General features: G+C 42.9%; 1 protein-coding gene across 1 annotated transcript in view; it reads left to right on the top strand.

The window, feature by feature from the left end:
* Nucleotides 1-339: 339 nt before the first annotated feature.
* The window catches only part of LOC311054514 (high-affinity choline transporter 1-like), a gene marked incomplete at both ends in the record, with an annotated part of 75,280 nt that continues 53,450 nt past the window's right edge, over nucleotides 340-22,169 (top strand). Inside the window, 7 exons of the mRNA XM_084070529.1 lie at nucleotides 340-523; nucleotides 1,441-1,554; nucleotides 4,375-4,530; nucleotides 8,135-8,283; nucleotides 13,031-13,165; nucleotides 14,696-14,813; nucleotides 17,575-17,792. Of these exons, the coding sequence (XP_083926655.1) occupies nucleotides 340-523; nucleotides 1,441-1,554; nucleotides 4,375-4,530; nucleotides 8,135-8,283; nucleotides 13,031-13,165; nucleotides 14,696-14,813; nucleotides 17,575-17,792 (1,074 nt within the window). The remainder of the gene's footprint in view (nucleotides 524-1,440; nucleotides 1,555-4,374; nucleotides 4,531-8,134; nucleotides 8,284-13,030; nucleotides 13,166-14,695; nucleotides 14,814-17,574; nucleotides 17,793-22,169) is intronic.

Raw genomic sequence — 22,169 nt, 5'->3', positions numbered from 1 at the left:
AAAATGTATAACTATTTTGAAAATAGCAGATCTACAGGCTCCCAATGCGTCGCATCAAGATACATTGTGAGCATTGTGGGCTATTTTCAAATGGCCCATTAGTTTAGTCCGATGCATTCTCCAGATACAGTAGGGTCCTTTTGCCCCTGAGGGGAAAAGAAACAGTGAATAGGCCTGGAATTAACTGCATTTTTCAGCATTAGACTCACCCGATGGCAGCGACAGCCATGCAAGGCAGCAACAGGAGCAGTTAGGGATTCAATATATTGCTCAAGGACATTTCAATATGTTAACTATTACACTTCATGTCTGCTTGCATTTGTGTGTTACAGTTTCATGATGGCTCTAAACATAGCTGCGTTGGTAGCACTGTTGGTCTTCTATGCCTTGATCCTGGTGATGGGGGTCTGGGCTTCTAGGAAATCCATGAGGGAGGAGAAGAAATGTGTGGGATCCAGAAGTGAAGTCACCATGATAGGAGGACGCAACATCAACATTTATATTGGCATCTTCACAATGACAGGTGATACGTCGATGCATATGTGGGGATGTGTCTAGTGGGAATGTGCGTGTGTAATTTTATGGAAATGGCAAGCTGGGTTCATGATTTGAGGCAGTTTGTTCAAAATGGACCAATCCTGCAAACTTTGGAAGCCAACCTTAGCCAATGAGGATGGAATATGAAAAATGGGACAAATCCAGGTTGATCGCATGACTATAGAGATACTGTGTACCGATTTGCATGACGTTTGGATAAAAGCTGTAGGATTAATGGAAAAAAATGGGTTTTGCACAAATCAGCCTCCTGATGGCGCTATGACAAGCCCATGTGAAAAACGTGGGGCAGAGGTTCTGAATTGGCCAGGGAGTGGGTGTGCACAGTTTCGCAGCGACCGGGCCAACGGTGCCGGAGATTAGCTGCTAACGGACAGACAGGACACACACACACACACACACACACGGACGGACGGACGGACGGACGGCAAAACATACTCTCTCGCCATGCCTTTCGGCCTGGCGGAGACAATAATCCCTGTGAAAATATAACATGTTATAAAGGCATACATGGAAATGCGTGCCTATTTTATTTCCAAGTGACAATGACAACCAATTAAATTCAAGCGATATGGAAACAATCAAACATAGCCTATTTGCAATGGTATAAGTTAGGTGCTTAATCATTGACCCATTTAGACTGCTTTAACATTCAGATAAGATTGCGGATCTGGCTCAGACCTAGGCTATACGAGCGCTTATGCGAGAGCATTTTCGGGAGTCGGGACAGGCGCCAATCTAAGTGTGTGTGTGTGTGTGTGTGTGTGTGTGTGTGTGTGTGTGTGTGTGTGTGTGTGTGTGTGTGTGTGTGTGTGTGTGTGTGTGTGTTTTCATGTGTTTGTGTGACTATGTTAACTGTGTTAACTGCTTTATCTTCATCATCAGCCACCTGGGTTGGAGGAGGCTACATCATGGGTACAGCTGAGGCTGTCTACACTCCCTCTCGTGGCGTTATCTGGGCCCTAGGGCCCCCTTCATATGTGCTGTTATTCCTCGTTGGTAAGAAGCAGCATACATATTCGATCCATTTTCAACTGTAGTCCATTGTAGTCCGGGAAGAGCTGAGATATGTTTATTATGCCCTCAACTTAACTGAAATTGGATTTGGGAACAAAATTGGTGGGAAGATTTATGAACATTTTGGACCCCCAAAATAATCATACTGGAACTGGGGACCCCCACCCTGACAAGCACTTGGAATTGTAGGAGTTGAGGCATTTCATTTTGTTTCCTCGATATATCCTATAATACATTGCAAAACCCAAACCCCCCCCCAAAAAAACGCCACTGTGTGGGACTAAACACAAAAACAACATATCAATGTCACTAACAACACAAGCCACAACGCGCACAATCACTTCGCGCAGTCTGTAGGCCACTTCACACTGCTCAGCACACATCTGCCCCCTCGAAGCATAATTAATTGCGGCCAACACAAACTCACAACATTACGGTCGGCCATGTTGTTCCTTAGCGTCATCGCTGACCACCGCCCAACGACACCCAAACACCGCGAGGCGGACCAAATTTCCTCTACACCATTGTGTTACCTTTCATTTCCTCCGAGGTGGAAACTGGAAAGACTGCTGACGCGAGGTTAGTTCCCTTTAGCTGTCAGCACAGTTGCCAGGTTGCGTGCACAAAATAAGCAATAGGGTCTGTGAATTTTCCTCCATTTGCCTCCATGGAAGTCGATTACAAGTCGCTTACAATCACAGTACATGGCAACACTGCCCTCTAACAGACAGTGAGCCCCGCCCAACTCTGTCTCTGATTGGCTTAACCTGAAAATGTACCCCGCCTTAACCAATCATCGTCCTCTCTACCACTTTCACTTATTCATCATGTTAGACTGAGAGGAACCACTCTATTCAGCCTGCTGGCTGCTGCACGCTGTCTGCCTGTTGAATGACAGGCAGAGAGAGGACGGCTGCTTCGCAGAAAACACTTCATTTGGATCACATAACGTAACACAAGTAACGTACCAATATCAATCACAGTAACTCTAACTGAATGGGAAAAGGTCACGCGTTACGTTATTAGTTAACGCAAATAGTAGTTGCGTTATGTAGTCCCAACCAGGGTTGAGCTGTTGGGGGTGCTAAGGCGGGCGCCGCACCCTTACTTCTGACACTGTGGGGGCTGGGGGGCTCGCGCGTGCTCCACATGCACTCACCGTCAGCGGTGGTCGTTAACACCTTAAAGTTTAAACAACAGCCTGTCAAGGCTCGCGCCGTCAGTGGCGAGCCATTCTCAATAGCCTCTACAAGGCTGCTTCGCATAACATTAGGCTATACTGGAGAAAAGCCACGGACTTGAATTGAATGCGTACATTCCTCTCACAATGAGAGACAACAGTCTCTGCACTGCAGAGTGTGAAGGGGATCGCTTAGCAGAGGACCCAGTTGTCTGAGACAAGACAAAGACAAGTTGTCTGATTATTTTAACTACTTATGTGTGGGTGAGTCTATGTAAAGGGCTTTTACATAAAACTAAAAGGAAAATAAAATAATTGATTAATTGAAACAAAAACAAAAACAACAAATTAACAATGCAACAAAATACTAAGAAACATAAATACATTAATAATCACATGTTGAATACCTACAGTATTACAACTAGCACTGAGCTGAGTGGATATGTGCACATGCCTGCGCGCGCACGTGACATCATAAAATAGAGAACCCTTAGTTCAAAAATCCACAGCTCACCACTGGTCCCAACACTGGTGGGGGGGATTGAAAGACAGAACAGTACACTACAGATGCGCTCCAAAGATGTCACAATATTACACATTACAATACTATGTATTATTATGTATATTATATCTTATGCTATAATACATATTGTATTAATGATGTTATATATATATATATTATTATATGTTATTAAATATAACATGTTAAAAAGCTGTTCGACGGATTGACAGACAGAGCCAGACACACGGAGCGGACTCCCCACTACCAGGGGTGCTGCAGCAATACCTTATGCCATGATAAATATTGTATTAATGATGTTATATATTATATAACATCAAACATAATAATACATTATTATATCATAATGTATGCTGTATTACAGTACATAACACATATTTAACACATACATTATATCTACAATATACATATACATAGTATTATGACATATGAATACATACATATTTAAATATATTTTTAAAATAAATATAATATACACATCAGCCATAAATGACACAGTCTTTACAACGGCTCTTTCAAAGGGGTTCGTGATGTTTTCTTTTGTATCCAACGATTTTGTTGGCTAGGGAGCTAGCGGGAAGGGCGCGACCTATAGTTATAGTACATAATAACACATACTTACAGTCACATATAAATTATATCTACAATACAAACACACATACTATTATGACATATCAATACATACATATTTATATCTATTTCTACGTATCTATAATATACACCTGAGCCATAAATGAGCCAGTATTCACAACGCCTCTTTGAAAGGAACAGAACCCCACGATCCGCCTTCCTTCAAAGACACATAAATCCCATCTCTACTGCCCACTCTGTGCTGCAGCGACACGGACACAGAGAGAGGGACACGGAGGGACGAACAAACACAAAGCCCCGCGCAGCGGATGGGTTCGAGGGGCGCAAAGCGCCCCGAGAATCTAGTATAATACGTTTATTTAACCAATGTTTGACCAGTTTTTATAGCATAGATTGTTGGTTACTTTTGATGCAGTAATTTTCTTTTAAATTAAATTGTCACTTCACTGTCTTCTGTGGACCCCCCCCACCCCCCATCACCCCCCATAACCTTCATGTTGTGTCCCAACAGGAGGCTTGTTCTTTGCTAAACAAATGAGGTCTCAGCGCTACGTGACGATGATGGATCCATTTCAGCATTGCTATGGCGACGCAATCACCACAGCCCTTCTGCTTCCTAGTCTCCTCAGTGACATTCTGTGGGTGGCCGGCACCCTGTCTGCCTTGGGTCAGTCTCATTTCCGAGGAAAAAAACCTGGTCACAACTTAATGCAGAGTAGAGCTGGGATCGGGCTGATTTTTTCAGCCCGAACACGTCCCGTTACCGACGGATTTTTGTCTGACCCGAATCGAGCCCGACCATTAATTATTAATACTAGACCATACCCGGTGAAGTGCGCAGGCGAAAGTAGTTGCAAACTTGGGGTTATTGCAGGTCCTGTCGCACGTCCCCCCCAGCGCGTTCCATGGGCAACTCCCGCCGCGGAACCCGCGGGTCCCGTCGCAAACACAGACACACACACACACACACACACACAGAGAGAACGGAGCGGAAAGTAGTGAATGGAATGGGGCTTGGTGTTGCCATGTTCGCCTATTATAAGCGGTTTAGGGGCAATTGTTGCTTGTCGGGCTCGCGTCGTTTGCCGTTGTTTTCATAGACCTTGCTGCTTGTTTCTCGCGCTAAACCTGGCAATGTTATCTCCCATTGTTTGACACATAAACGCTAATGATACGCTGAGATTTGATGAAATTGAGAAACGGGCTTCGCAGTTAAGTTCAGATGATAATGGGCATTGGCTGTGTGAAAATTCAGAGCAATTGCTCCAGTCACTGAGGAGAACCGGGCAGCTTTCCATGCACCACCATGCACCACGCACTACAGAGGACAGAGGTTTGTAAAATTATAGGAGGATGCGTCTGACCCAGGGTCCGGCACCAATGCTTTTTTTTCCTCACTTTTTTTTTCTTTCTTTTTCTTTGAGAAAGGCACTTTATTAGTCAGGCAAGGTGCACACATTATAACACGTTTGCGTGTCAGTGTAATAAAGTGCCTTCCTCAAAGAAAAAGAAAGGAGAAAAAAAAGAAAGAAAAAGCGACTGACTGATTATACTAGTAGGGGCCTGTAAATTACCATGAAAGGGGATCATCTATACAGTACGTTGATTATTAAATAGTATAAGACATGCACAGCACTGCACATACACACCTTTTCCACAGTTACCATCAATAGCCTTTATTAATATTCAGTCTTACCATCATTGACGATTGACATCAGTTTTTAAAGTCCACGTAGGGGGCAGCGGCAGGCTATTAATATGATCATCATGGATCGAGTTATTTACTCAACTGTTGACTGTTTAACAGCTTATAAATCAAACTATTAACATTTACCAATCCAACCATCGTGGTTTACATGTTGTCATGGAGGAAGAGGATAGCATCCACAGTGGACGGGTTCAACGTTGTCCTCCTCTGCTCAATGGTTCTTCCAGCTGCGCTAAAGTTATGTTCGCTGCCGCTGCTCGCTGGAATCGCCAGAATGCTCCTGGCAAGTATGCCTAGCTTCGGGTAGGTGGGTTGGTGTTCTCGCCACCAGCCCAAAACATCCCTCTTGTTGTCCATGAGGTGATTCTGTGTGGAATACAGTTCGACTTCATCAATGTCATTATCCACAGGTAGATTGTCCCAGTCCTCAAAGTCCAGTGCAGCTCTCTTGGGTGCAGGAGGGCCCTCACCTGAGCTACAAGCTCACAACACGTCGCAACGCGCCGTGTAGTGAGCTTGTATGTCTGCTATTTTCGATACGCAACAACACCGGCATACGGCGAAGCACAAATTTAAAAAAGTGTATTTTAGACGTGAGGTGGGGGGCTCAGAGTGTACCCACTAAGTAGAGTAGGCTTTCAACTCCATAAAACAGTCTTGTTGTTTTGATGAGTAGCAAAAGCCTATTCATGTTTTACTAAAGACTGCTGTGCAGCCTGTGGTGCGTGTGCAAAGGCTCAAAAGTCCCTTAGCGTTAAGGAGAACTCCTCAGTATTGGCCAAGAGCTACATGAGATGTAAAGCTCAAAACATATATTAATTTGTTTATATTTGTTTATTTGTGGTAGTCCTCTGTCCACATGTCAGTGGTCATTCCAGCTGCTTTCACTTCACTAAGAACGTCATTTAGCTTTTCAATCAACTGCTTGCGTTTCTCTGCAGCCATTTCCTTGCAACGCTTAGACATGGTTGTGCGGTTGGGAAGTATGTCCTTTGCAGAGACATGTCCATTATGTAACACCGATTACAGAATTAGCTCTGAATGACTGAATGAAACGGTCGTATGTCTTTGCTTTGATTTTGACTGCTGTGTAATCTTCTTTGAGGAAGTAGTAGCAAAGCCAGTAATAGTAGTCTGCAAACTGCCTGCTGTAGCCGGTATCCTGCCTTTGCACACTTCCAGGTGTCGATTCATGGCTGTATAACCAGTCCACTTGCTGTCATAAGGTTACATGGCGGCTTTCCGACATGTCGCCTTTCCGACGTTAACGAACCCTATACCTAACCCTCACCCTAACCCTAACCGCACGCGGAAGCCACTAGTCGGAGTGGCGAGATGTCGGCATGGAAGACGGTTACCCTGTCATAATACATCAGGCCCCCGCAACCTTTGCACTTCACAAAACCAACGGCATTGTTCGTGTCTGCATTGACAACTAAGCTGAAATGCTTCCACACCGGCGATTGCCTGTTTAAGTTTTCAGTAATAAACTTGCCAGAATACAAGTACACTTTTACCTCCCCTGGCCCCAACATCGCTAGTCTCTCACTTTCTCTGTTTGTTTGTTGTGACACATATGACATTCCCTCCAAAAAACTCCCATGAACAAGTGTGCGTTGTTGTCAGGACAACGCGTCGTGCGTTGTCCTGACACGTAAACCAGGAAGTAGCACACAGAGACAGGTGAGCCTCTTTATTTGGTGTTTCGCCCAGGCGGACAGTAAGATATATATCTTTCTCTAAGAAAACACAGCAGCATAATGATATAGTTATCATTATGCTGCTTATGCTGCTGTGTTTTCTTAGAGAAAGACACATCCATCTGGCTGTATAAAAAAAAAATAGCCACACAGGGCAATCCACTGCACAGCTGTGGCCGTTTCAATCGAGCTAGTTTTTGCCGTAAAGCAAGAGGAACAGAGATTGGCATTTTGCCACAGCAAATAAACAGGAAGTACAAAATCAAAATCTCGTCTTTCTCGCCAACGTCAGCCTGAGCCATAGCAGAATCCGACAAGAAGTCTTGTCGGTGGAAGGCAAAGAGTTAATTGATCCGTATGAACTTCAAAGGGGTTGTGCACTGAGTTGATTGATTGGGCCATAAAAGTGTAAAACTTTTAGTGCTCTCTCTAAGCAATGAATGCATCAAAGACAGCAAACACTTTGATACCTGTCAGAGAGGGGAGGGGGGAGGTGTGTACTCACACAGATCTCTGATCCTGCCTAGTGTCCCTTTAACATTTCCTTGGGTGGTACTTCCGCCAAATTCCGGTACTTCCGTTTAGACACTCGCTAGGTCTTGTCCACCGTGGGTCAGTCATACTTTATATCACTGTTTATCAATGTCGTGTCCAGTACGTTATGTTTTCTTTCCTACAATATTTAACAACTACTGAAGTGCACTCCGTGGAAGGCATGTGAGGTTGTAAACTTGCTATCTTCGCTGAAAGTTTGCCTATGTTCGTGGTTGGTTCACCTGTCCTACAGTATTATGACATGTGCAGAGTTGGGACACTAGGGTTCAATTGGCTTATAGACACGTGTGTATTGTGTGTTTTTACAGGTGGGACAGTCAGTGTGATTCTTGATCTTCATTCGTCCTACGCCATCATCATGTCTGCAGGTGTTGCTATCACCTACACAATGCTGGGAGGCCTTTACTCAGTGGCCTACACCGATGTCATCCAGCTGTTGATCATCTTCATCAGTCTGGTGAGAGCAAACACAATAATAATAATAATAATAATAATAAGGGTAATAATGGTAATAATAATAATAAGGATAATAATAATAATAATAATAATAATAATAATAAGGGTAATAATAATAATAATAATAATGCATGTAATAATAAGAATAATATCTCAAATGTATATTTGAGATATTATTATTATTATATAAATATATATTTTTAAGTACCCAAAGACACTTTACATGGGGTCATGAGGAAAAAAAACGAAAAAAAAACAACTAAAGGCTAAAACTAAGGCATAAAGTCAATAAAAACACTGGAATGAAGAGAAGGGAGTGGGGGTTAGCTGGGGAAAGCCATATTGAAGAGGTGGCTTTTTAGTTGGGTCATTTATGGCACTTCCGTGACCGTGGAGAGCGAAGGTCCGTTTCTCAATGGATTTGTCATCTAGGAGGGTTATTAAGCCAGGGATAATGCATGGGGAGGTAGTCATTATTGAAATTTAAAGCCCGACAGGGCGATTAACCACCGAGGCGAAGCCGAGGTGGTAAATCGCCCTGAAGGGCTTTAAATTTCAATAATGACTACCTCCCCATGCATTATCCCGCTTATTACACGGCTACTTAATAAATACATAAATACATTTACCCAAAAGTAACAACAAAACGAAGTATTTCCTTGCTTACGGCAATGAAAGTATTCCATAAGTATTGGGCTGGGCGGACAAGTTCGCCTCGCAAAAACAAATGATGAAATGGAAAAAAACTCGCCCCAAAACACACTCGCCCCCCATTCTATTTACTGCCGATCTGCCTGTAAAACCGCCGGATTTGCCCCGGGGCGACTGTGTTTTGGGGCGAGCGTTTTGGTATTCCCCCGTTGTTGTGCCACGATAAACAAGGAAGCGCAGTGGATCAAATAGAATCACTTTTCGGTCATTGCATCGTCTATTTCTCACTTCAAATGTTTTCAGAAACATTCTTGAGAGCAACGTTTAGTTGTAAATGACATGGTGTGTTTGTTTGCATGGCTGTCATGTTGGATAAAGCATAAAACCAAGCAGCGCAGGTTGGCACAAGCAGGTGCTCTAAGTCTCTGATTACACAGTTTCCTCGTCGGTCTCACCGGTCATTATCATCGGTCATTATCCAGAAATAATGACCGATGACTGACCAATCAGAATCGAGCATTCAACCAAGCCGTGGAATAAACATATTTAGCCGGGGTGTCTTTTTTAAAACGGCGGGGAAAATTTGTGAGAGACCAAAATCCAAAATGGCTGCCGTGAAAATGAACCTTTTAATGGTTTGACCTACAATGATGCACAATACATGGTTTCAGAGCTTATTTTGGTCAAGGAATACATATATGGTGTTTATATAATGATTTGACCTATTGTCGACCTTCAAATGCAAGATGGCTGCCAATTATGAGCTCCAAAAGGGAGTTTTTTTCAAAATCGTCACAGGGCCTTCATATTATAGGCTCAAATGAAAGCTCTGCTCATGATGAGTTGAATAATATACAGTATAAGTACACAGAAGTAATCTCTGAGGTCAATAAAGGCAATGTTTGTGTGTAAACAGCAGTTGCTGATTTGCGGTTTCCCATTAAATAGGGTAGGCTACTGAGAATATGGTGTCCAGTTCATCCCATCACATTTTCATAATGAACCAAAAAGTAATTGTGCAGTATAGCCTAACATAAAATAGTATTCTGTATGCAAAGCTAGAAAGGTTAGTTGCTTGAGGTGAATTTAAAGGTCAACTCATTTGTCACCCTTATTTTGTATTATTGATCCCAGTGTTTCCTGTCTAGTTACTTTTACCTGCCTTAACCAGCCTTGTAATTTTGTCAGTGTTTCCACCTGTGTCCTCCTAGTTCCCCAGCTTATCCCAGTGTTGATTGTCTGTTGAGTTTGCCTGTGTCCTGTTAATCCCTGTCTATTTAAGCCCTGTGTTTGCATTTTGTTCTTGTTGGTCTGTAGACCTTTGTCATGTGAGGTTTTTAGTCGTTGTTCTTTGTACTCAAGAATCTTGGACAAGTGATTTTGGATAAGAACCTCTCTCCAGAGCAGTATGCACCGCACGCCCCGTCTGTAGTTCTTTCCTCGTAGTGCTTGGTCTACCAACCCCTCCACTACTACCCCTGCTGTAACCAGAGTGTCTGCAATTCCAGAGCCCTTGAATCGCTTGTAGATGGCATAGATGTAGGACATCAGCTGGTGGAAAGGTACGAGGATTGGGAGGATGTCCTTCATTCCAACATTTCTGGATTCTCCGCCTTGAGCTCAGTGAGCGTCTTGTAGGTGGGAAGGTCACCAACAAGAAAGGAGAATGGAATATTCTTCTGCCGCATGGCCTCCACATGTTTCACCATTACGTCATTCACCGCTGACTTGCTTGAAGGTTAATTGTATGTTGTGTGGTAATAAGACTTGCTCTTGTTGGGTGGTGGATGACAGCAGGACTGGGCACCACTGTATCCTGGAACTCGCTGCTCTTCGGGTGGTGGTCTTGTACCATGATTGTCTACACGAGACAGTGCATCACAGAGCGAGCACGCTGCGGAGCTCTGCTATCAACCTGGGAGTAAATGTCCATGGCATGACAAGGAGTAAAGATCTGGTAGACACTCTGCACAAGAGCGGTGTCTGCATCAGCTATGGAGATACACTGCTCCTCTATGACCATTGGGCTCTGATGGATGTGGAGGCATCAGCAACCTGCCCACATGAGATCGCAGACAGCAAGCCAGCTATCGTGATCATCGACAATGACGACTTCAAGATTGACACTATGACAGGTGACTCTACAGGAGTCCATCGAACAAATGTCATGTACATGCAGCCAGAGAGCAATGAAAAGAAACCAGGCGAAGAGACTGCTGAAACGCTCACCAAGAAGAATGAAATCTCTGCACAGCTAAAGCAGAAGTGTGCAGAACTGACAAAGGTTTGCCAGTACAGATGCCCCCCTGGTAGCAAGAGAGATTCACCTGCTTGTCCCAGGGTAGATCCACCAGTGGATAGGTCAGCTCCGCAGCGTGCTCGCTCTGTAATACATGCACTGTCTCGTGTAGGCAATCATGGCACAAGACCACCACCTGAAGAGCAGCGAGTTCCAGGATACAGTGGTGCCCAGTCCTGCTGTCATCCACCACCCAACAAGAGCTAGCCTAATTACCACACAACCTACAATGAACCTCCAAGCAAGTCAGTGGTGAATGACATAATGGTGAAACATGTGGAGGCCATGCAGCAGAAGAATATTCCATTCTCCTTTCTTGTTGGTGACCTTCCCACCTACAGTATAAGACGCTCAACTCAGCTCAAGGCGGAGAATCCAGAAATGTTCAAGGACATCCTCCCAATCCTCGTAACTTTACACCAGCTGATGTCCTACATCTATGCCATCTACAAGCGATTCAAGGGATCTGGAATGGCAGACGCTCTAATGTCCAAGATGCTTGAGCACAAAGAACAACAACTAAAAACCTCACCTCACAGGACTATAGACCAACAAGACCACAGTGCAAACACAGGGGTTAAATAGACAGGGATTAACAGGACACAGGTGAACTCAACAGACAATCAACACAGGGATAGGCTGGGGGAGTAAGAGAACACAGGTGGAAACACTGACAAAATCACAAGACTGGTTAGACAAGGCAGGTAACAGTAACTAGGCAGACAGGAAACAGGGAGCAATACCACAAAATAAGGGTGACAAATGAGTTGACCTTTAAATCAACTCAAGCAACTAACCTTTCTAGCTTTGCATACAGAATACTATTTTATGTTAGGCTATACTGCACAATTACTTTTTGGTTCATTATGAAAATGTGATGGGATGAACTGGACACCATATTCTCAGTAGCCTACCCTATTTAATGGGAAACCGCAAATCAGCAACTGCTGTTTACACACAAACATTGACTTTATTGACCTCAGAGATTACTTCTGTGTACTTATACTGTATATTATCCAACTCATCATGAGCAGAGCTTATATTTGAGCCTAATATGAAGGCTCTGTGACGATTTTGAAAAAAACTCCCTTTTGGAGCTCATAATTGGCAGCCATCTTGCATTTGAAGGTCGACAATAGGTCAAATCATTATATGAACACCATATATGTATTCCTTGACCAAAATAAGCTCTGAAACCATGTATTGTGCATCATTGTAGGTCAAACCATAAAAAAGTTCATTTTCACGGCAGCCATTTTGGATTTTGGTCTCCCACAAATTTTCCCCGCCGTTTTAAAAAAGACACCCCGGCTAAATTTGTTTAATAACCGTCCTAGATGACAAATCCATTGAGAAACGGACCTTCGCTCTCCACGGTCACGGAAGTGCCATAAATGACCCAACTATTTGATGGCGGTTTTTAAGGTTAGGAGGGTGGGGGCTTCTCTGAGAGTATTGGGAAGTGTATTTCATAGAGTTGGGTCAGCAAAAGCTCTATCGGCCAAGGTACGGTACATGAATGGCAGGGGCGGCATAGCTGAATGGGTAAAGAGCCTGACTGGGAAGCAAAAGGTCTTGGGTTCAATTTCCGGCCCTGGCAATTATGTCGAGGTGGCAATGCATGAGCAAGTTTACTCGTAACTGCACTCGGATGTTTTGGTACATTTTGAAAAGTGGACAAGGCAACCCCCATCGCCCAACCCCGATAGCATTGGAGGTGCAACTCCTCACTGGCGGTGAACATAATTATGTTTTTTGTTGAACTATGTTTTGTTCTGTTTTATCTTGCCTTTCCCAGTGCCTGTGTGTTCCCTTTGTAATTCTCCACCCATCATCATCTAATGTGACACTCACACCTTTACACTCATCGTCCTGGATGGGGGAGCTCAAGACGGAGGACGTTGGAAAATGGATCGATGAATTCCTCTTATTGGTTAGTTGTTGTTTCCCCCAAATCCTATTCATGTACAGTGTGCATCTTTGTTTACATAATCCGCACTGTCAGGCCGAGACCTTCAATGTCCATATTTTGTATTTTTTTCTCATACATTAACGCCATATTTTATACTTATGGTATGACAGTGTTGCACAAAAGTAGGGGCCTACAAGCTGGAAGATCTAGAATTTTCACAGAATGTTTGCCTCACAATAGCTATAGGGTTCATGTGGTGACTAAATAATAACTGCATTGGATCCATTGGAACCCAGGTTCTTTTTTCCATTGTCTTGAAAGTAATAGTTACAAGCTACAGCTACAAACTTTCCCCCTGACAGCGGTGCTGTCCATGTGAGCACTTGTTCAGTTCCTTTGCTTTGCGTCTGATGGTACAGTATTACTACTATATTTCATTCATTTTATTTGGCTTGACCCCAGTCTCTGGTAGCCTGGTAAACCATCCCCCTTCCGGAAATCTCACTTGCATTTGATTTCAGGAATGAGTCTGGCATGAACTCCTATTTGGCTATTTGGCTGTGGGCGGGAGCTAGACTGACAACCCCTTCAGCCAATCAGCAGTTTGTTCCACCACCACCACCACCACCACCACCACCACAGAGCAACGTGATGCAGGGGGACATTTGAAAGGGCCAATGCCGAAAATAGGTTGTTTATTTGGATACATGAGTGTCATGAGTGTCACTACCCACCTCTGCCGGTTCTCTGAATTTGTATTTTTAAATAGGCTCTGTCATGATTAATTGACCACATATATGAAGTTAAACAACTAAATGCTATCTAAAAAATATCTTAAAAGTAATTTCCGTGCAAAAAGTTTGAGAGCATTTTGAAGTTTTACTTTACGGCGGAGAAAGTTTTAATGGCGGCCGTTCGTTGCCGTTCCTTTTCGCTTGGCTGCACTCGGCTCCATTCGGCTTCCACCTAATTGGCTGTCGTGGGCTGTCAATCAGGTAACAATGAGCGAGGACGCTGATAGGAGAGTTCATGTTGTGAATGTTGTGAGATTTCCGGAGGGGTGGGGGGTTTACCAGGCTAAGTATCTGGTGTATTAACTCAGCTGTGTGGAACCTCATGCACACACCCTGGCACATTCCTGGTTAGTGGTAGAAGAGATCACACTCAGTGTGAGTAAGTGGTGCCTGCTCTGTTTGATAAGTTTATGCTGGTATTCAGGCGGTACTACTCTATTTGATGGGTGGGTGTTGGTATTCAGACGGTGCTTCTCTATTTGATGTGTGGATGCTGGTATTCAGGTGGTACAACTCTATTTGATGCGTGGGCGGTGGTATTCATGTTGTACTACTCTATTTGATGTGTGGGTGCTGGTATTCATGCATGCAGTAGTAATACAAGTGTGTGTGTGTGTGTGTGCGTGTGTGTGTGTGTGTGTGTGTGTGTGTGTGTGTGTGTGTGTGTGTGTGTGTGTGTGTGTGTGTGTGTGTGTGTGTGTGTGTGTGTGTGTGTGCGCAGTCCCTGGGAGGACTGTGCTTCCAGTGCTTCTATCAGAGGGTCCTTTCTGCTGCATCACCTGCTCAGGCCAGAATCATGTGTTTTGCATCAATGATCATCTGCTTCATCATGGGGATTCCCTCATTCATCATAGGAGCAGTGGCTGTTTCTGCAGGTACTTTACAAACACACAACTTGCACACACTGTTAAAGCTGCAATCCGTAACTTTTGTCCTATCCAGTATTCGAACCCTGACCTCCTGTTGTCCCTGACACCAACCTCTGCACCATGGGCGACCATGCGGCCTTCTGTTACACAGCCCCATGTCTGTGGAATGCCCTCCCTTTTTAACAAAGCATTGTATTTTATTTTTCATGGACATCCGTTAATTTCTAATTTTGGCCCTTTAGTTTAGCCTAGTTGAGTCTCTTGAAATTGTTTTGTTGCCTATGCTGTTTTATGCCATGCTGTTAATGTGTAGCACTGTAGATTTATGAGAATGTAAAGTGCGTTATAAATAAAATGTATCATTATTATTATTATTATTATTATTATGAAACCGAATTTCTACCGCTGAGATAAGACCTGCTTTGCCAGGGGAGAATATTGCCCTTTTGAGTTTCAGGCAATACCACTTGTCAACCTAGCATGGAATGCAGACTGATTCGCTCTGTTTGGCGGATTTGTTTTTTCTCACTTCACTTCCCAGTCTGGCCATGGTCCTATTTGACTCGTATTTCCAAACGTCACCAATTACATAGGCAAGTCAGGAAGTGATCAGAATTTTACATTGGAACCCGCTGGTCCCCCTACAGACCAATAAGAAGCCGCTGCGCCTGGGTGCCCGCGTACCAGACTCAGAAGCAAAGTGAGAAGAAAGAACCTGCCGAACAGAGTGAATCAGTCTGGATCCCAGGCTATTGTCAACCAGTAGGGGTCCAACCTGACACCTGGGTCTAAATGTGTCAATGGAGGAGTATAGGCAGACCTCCTCCAACCACTGTAGTATTAACATCTACAACACAGATTGGTTCAAATAATGTTTACAAGTTCGAGATTGCAGCTTTAAACAGGAGCTTGTCTATGTTCCCCGGGTTCTATGTTCCCCGCTTACCTTACCCTAAACCTAAACCTAACCCTAACCCTAACCCTAACCATAACCCTAACCTTAGTGGGGGAACATAGAGCCCGGGGAACATAGGGATGACCCCCTTTAAACTCACACTCTGTAGGATTTTGGATATCATTATTCAATGGCATATTTTCACAATAACTATTCCACATAAATGTGTTATGTCCACCAATAATCTAAATACTGTTTTTATTTGCGAGTGTCCGGCCCTATATTCCCACTACACTGAGCTTTTGTCCTTGTGAGATGAGTAAAGTCTGGGCATGATGTTACATTCCCAACAAATAGCCAAAACAAAAAAAAATAGCATCCACGTGCAGGAAGGCACAACAAATGCAGCAACACGCCTAAACAAACCCATATGCTTTGAATGTTATCTTTAGGAGCTATCTATCTATAAATCAAACTAAAATTACATTTTTATCCCACAATTTTGTAACCCATGTTTCACCCAGTGCGAATGCCTAAGCTTGTAATCTTGGGCGCTACTCTCCCTCTGCCAGACTGGGGAGAGCCCCGAACTGAGCCTCCTTCAATGCATGAGGAGTGAGCAGGCCGCTTCTTAACACCTGACAGGGGGGAGTTTCCCCGATAGGACGTAGTGTGTGGAAGGACCAAGTTATTCCAAACAGTTCCTATCCCCTCTATCAGGCGCCCCGGCTGACCATGGGGGGAGGCAGTATGGAGACCAGATTACACAGAAAGGCCCTTTCACCAATCCCACCTAGGGTATGGGCACTGATAACGCGGAGGAGAGAACCCCAGAACCCACAGCGTCCCCGGCGGGGATTATATAAATCAAACTGAGAATTTAATTCCAAACATAATCCCGTATTAGCGAGAAAGAAGATGAGATCAAAAGTATTCGGTTCTTAAGTCTGACGTAATTTTGTAGTCCGATGTCACGTCCGGGTCCAAAAGGCACCAGCGCCGTCCACTCTTCATTGTAAACAACATGTTGGAACCCGTAAATCTTTTTACAATAACCTCCTTTTTCAGAAATGAACCATTGAGGGTTAATAAGGGTCTTAATGCTAATATCATAGAAGTACAAAGTATTTATTTATTATTATGATTTAACATTATTATTATTAACATTAAAACACTTGGACCCGGAAGTTATTCTAGCGGGGCGCAACGTCACGTCTTAACAATCGAATACTGCTACTACAAGCATGCTAGCTGTGGCTAACTGGAATGCAACACTGGGATTTGTATTACATTAAATCACATTTGATGTGGCCACAGTCACCATAAGGTGTCGCCAAAATACCAAAGAGAAAATCCAAAACAAAGACTTAAAAGGTTTCATGACATTTATTTATATGTGTCTGTTTTTTTGTTTTATTTTATGACCTCAACATTCAGTGGATTTTCTGTGGTCTGGTGTTTTCTGAATAATTAGGCAAAAAAAAAAAATGGACTTTGACGTCATAGTCCATTAATCCCGCCCCTCTCCTCCCCGCCCCTCCCCTTCCCTATCCTTTCCTTTGGGGGGGGGGAGCAGAGGCGATGATTGACAGGCAAAATGAAAATCAGAGAGAAAAAAAAAATGCCATAGATCACTGGAGTGGGTTTTTCAGTTAAAACATTTTAATACACGTTTGAAGGACCATAATTAAGACTTTTAATGTATTGTAAAAGTGAATGTCATGAAACCTTCGAAGATGATTAAATGGCAACCTAAATTGTTGCCATCTTGCTGATCAACGATGACATATTTGTCATTGGGCTGCCCTCTGCTGGTCAACTGACTATAAGACAATCTTCTCATCACTTTGGATGTCCGGTTCCCCCTTTCAGACTGGAACCAGACAGAGTATGGTCTTCCAACTCCGTTTGAGCGAGGGGAGGCAGGGAATGTGCTTCCACTGGTCCTGCACAACCTCGCCCCGTCATGGGTGTCTGTGTTGGGCATTGGGGCATTGGCTGCAGCCGTCATGTCCTCCGTAGACTCTGCCATGCTTTCTTTTGCATCCATGTTCACTCAGAATATCTACAAAGGCTACCTCAGGAAACAGGTTGGAAACTTTGCTTTGTATTTACTATAATTATGTAACTATGTGTCTGCATGTGTGTGCCTGCTTGTGTTTATCATGTCTGTCTTCATATAGCAGTGACTATATCACTTTGCAGCCTGCTAAGAAATGCTAAACCGTTGTTGTGATAAGCACAGAGGACCTGTAGGGCTTTCAGCTACGCAAAAGAGGTTCTGGTTTGATAGCAGATGGGTGCTCTATTAAAGCTGCAATCCATAACTTTTTTTGTGATTAAACCGTATTTTGACAATTACGTATGTTAATACAATATAACCAACACAATTGCAGTGGTTGGATCTGCTCTTCTATTGAGACATTGGCCCCGATTCACTAAGCAATTTACGACCATATTTTGATCTTACCGGCATTTAAGACAATTCCTACTCTAGCAGTCAGATTCATTCATGTTTTTTGTCTGTGTTTTGAGCGTGAGGTGCGCACGTTCTCAAGTCAGCTCCGAGGCTGTCTTACCAGGGATGTCATTAGAATGCTTTATTCTTCATGCAAAATCAATTACAAACCTCAAATAAAATAGTATACGCCCAACATTTGTCAACACATATATGTAAAAAAATATATATTTTTTTCTTCCCTAGGCTATCAGTTGCATTTAGAGCAGAATTATTAGGTCCCACAGAGTACAGTATTTGCCAGGTCGGCCAAGCGGGCCGTCTCAGCCAAAGTGACACGTATAGCCTAATAATGAAGATAGGCTATGATGCCTTATGTCACTGCAGAGGCTCTGACGCTCCTCCAGAATCCGCGCGGTATAATCAATACAAACCTCAAATAAAATACAAAGGTAGCAAAAGTGTGTGACTTCTTTTGATCTTGTTTGAATCCCGGGTAGGATATGAAAGTTATGGATTGCAGCTTTATTGAATTAAAGAAATACATGTGGGACCTTATCAGTGAACGAGTACACACAATTGTACTTAGATTTAATATTGCATCTATGTCGTCATTTTGTAATAACAAGTCTTTTCCACTCTCTCTCAAGGCATCAGAGAGGGAGTATGCATGGGTGATCCGCCTAAGTGTGCTGCTGGTGGGCTTGGCTGGCGCCGGTGTGGCCTTAACTGGGAAAGGAGTCATGGCTTTCTGGCTGATGAGTTCAGACCTGATGTACTGCACTATCTTCCCGCAGATCATCTGCGTCATACATTGTCCCTTCGCTAACGGATACGGTGCGGCCACCGGCTACTTCCTGGGGACTTTTCTGAGACTTCTGAGCGGGGAACCTCTACTCCACATCCCCCCTGTCCTGACGTTTCCCGGTTGGAGGGAGGATGAGTTAACAGGGGACATACACCAGTATTTTCCCTTCAGGTCTTTGATAACGTTGCTAACCTTGCTGATCATTCCCTCAGCCTCCTTGCTGGCACGTCTGGTGTTCACCCGCCACATGCTGCCTCCTTCCTGGGACGTCCTTGATGTCTTGAGGGAGGCTGGGAAGGCTGTAAAGGGTGTAAATGGAGCGGGGAGAGCAGAAGTAATCTTACCTGCTGCTACTGAGACTACTGAGAATTTGCTGGCTACCTCCTCCACCTCCAGCTGCAGCCCAACCGGTGATACATAGGTTTTATGCCAATTATCCCGATTTTGGAGAAAACTAGACCACCGATTACCATTGTTTTGTAAGACAGAAAGAAAAAGGGCAAAATCTTGAAATGTTGGATTTAATTAGTTCTACTAATTATACAATGAATAAGCAATAATATATATATATATATATATATATATATATATATATATATATATATATATATATATATATATATATATATATATATATATATATATATATATATACATACATACATACATACATACATACATACATACATACATACATACATACATACATACATACATACATACATATATATATATATATATATATATATATATATATATATATATATATATATATATATATATATAAAACTGTCATACACATAAACTGGACTGCATTTTATTTAACCGCTTAAGCCGGTTAAATAAAATGCCATAATTTTCAATGAATGAGCAACTGAACACTTGCAAATTGGCCTATTATAAATAAATACTGGAGTTATTCCTTTCTTGTACCCATATAAAGTAATCCATCCTTTGGAGGCAGGACATTGACACTACATGCTACAATGTAATCATTGCTATAGCTTGATTTTCAAACTGTGAACTTTATCCTCCAAGACAACAGTTTATGCAGGAATGTAGGTACTCCAGTGTAATTGCGATGGAGATAAAATAATTAATCTGCACCTGAGCACCTGCAAATTGGCCTATTTTAAATCAATACTGGAGTTCTATTATCTCCATCCCAATTAAACTGGAGTACTATTGCATTCCTGCGTAACCAGTAGTCAAGAATACACATTTTAGAAAGTGTTTATACAAGTGAATCTATACAAGCTAGTATATAAATATTATTAGAAAGTTGACACTAAAGTTATTTTTCATATTAAAAAAGGAAATGATAAAAATGCTGCTATTAATTCACATTTAGCCTCTATAAAAGTGAAGCTCATAACTTGTCTTCTATTTTGACTATTTGAAATAGGGCTTAAGTTGTTAATTCATGAATGCACGTTTTCCCTTTTCACTACTGGCTTACACTGTACCGAACATGAAAACATTACCGAAATGGGTCCATTTGGTTCCATTAATGTTGCTACATTAACCTTTTTAAACAGGACAGTAATGTTACACTGTGCAGAAATCCAAAATAGCCGATCTACAAGCTCACAATGCGTCACAGTGCGACGCGTTGTGAGCTTGTAGATTTGCTATTTCCCTGAAACATGTTTTTGTGTATGTCAGACTTTGGCGTTGATTGTAGCGTCAGTTTTGATGCCCGTACCTTTAAAATGGTATATAGCTTGACACACACACTTGTGTACACATGTTTGTTTGTCTGGAAAAAATGCAAAAGCCACTGGTGTGTCGCCGCTGGTGTGTTACCATGTCTGCTTATTAAGCAACCTTGTTTTCTGTAAAGTTGCTTGTAAATATTAGTTGCAGGCAGGGCCGGAGTGGGACTCCAAATCTGGCCCGGGAGATACACGCCCACCCAGGCCACCCTGCGCGCGCCCTTTTTTTGGGGGGCCGTATTTTTGGGGGGCCTTACAAAAGGGGGGCCTTTTTGGGGGTTAAAGGTAGGGGGGAGGCCCGCAGCTGCACTGAGCTGCAAGCAACACTGACTGCATTGAATTGAAATTGACTGTGGTTGGCCTGGCCTGAGCTTAGGAGAGATTTTTTTTTGCTGCATCACTTAAGCGCCGCGCTGGCTGTGGAAGGCTGGCCTGACCTGATATTTTTTTTTGATGCAAAAAAAAAAAAAAAAAAAAAAAAAATTCAGGCAGGCCACTAGAGGGCAGGCCACCGGGAATAGTCCCGGTCCTCCCGACGGCCAATCCGGGCCTGGTTGCAGGTTGCTTTTTATTTGTTGTGAGCTTGTAGACCGGCTATTTTTAAATCGGCTATTTTCAAATAGCTGTTGTGTGGAAATAAGAAAAAAGCCCCCCCTTCTATGTTGCCTAGAACTGGATAATTGATGTGATCAGTGACATACGTAGGGGTGTAATTTTGGCTCCGCCCCCTCAGCCAAAAGTACACCCTGCGTATGTCACTGATCACGTGACCTCAATCAATTATCCAGTTCTATGCAACATATAAGGGGGGTTGTTTTCATAGACCTGGTTGCTTATTTATCTCTCTCTCTCGCAAAATCTGGCAACACGCTCATTTTTCACATCAACAAAGAAGAACTTTGCGGAAACGATTCTCCTTTTCCAAAACCAGCGAAGAAGACTCCATATTATGTTGTTATAAAGTTAAGTCATTACAACACCATAACATGGTTAATCATTGTTTCTTTGGGATGTACAATAAACGAAAATGAAGGGAATAATAACAAGACTCGCATCGATAACTAATGGAGCACGGACATTTTCGCGTTTGGCTTCACACAGTGTAAGTATAGTCTAGGACCTGGCTAAGATATGTATGCACTTAATTTAGGAGAGAATATCTCAACTGTTCTTGCCTAATATGACCCCAGGGAACAACTTAGGAACTTTGACTAATTCTCTATCTGGGACGAAATACCCCAAAATGACCACGCCCTTTTTTAAATGACCATAACCGGTACACTACTTCCAACATGGCTCTATGTGCTAAACAGATTTACTGAGGTGGTAAATTTTACCATTTACCATTTTACTGAGGTGCTCAAAATGTTCAGAATACTTATGTTTAGGGCAACATAGTAAAGTGTAACATTTCCAATTTGATATTTTATGACAGAACAGCTACAATAAACTGCTAAAAACGTATCCAGGGCCATAGGGATATTTT

The sequence above is a fragment of the Gymnoscopelus microlampas genome (assembly GCF_963454915.1).
Source record: "Gymnoscopelus microlampas genome assembly, chromosome: 11".
NCBI lineage: Eukaryota > Metazoa > Chordata > Actinopteri > Myctophiformes > Myctophidae > Gymnoscopelus > Gymnoscopelus microlampas.
Note: the sequence above shows the minus strand (reverse complement) of the source record. Positions and strands in the feature narration are given on the sequence as shown.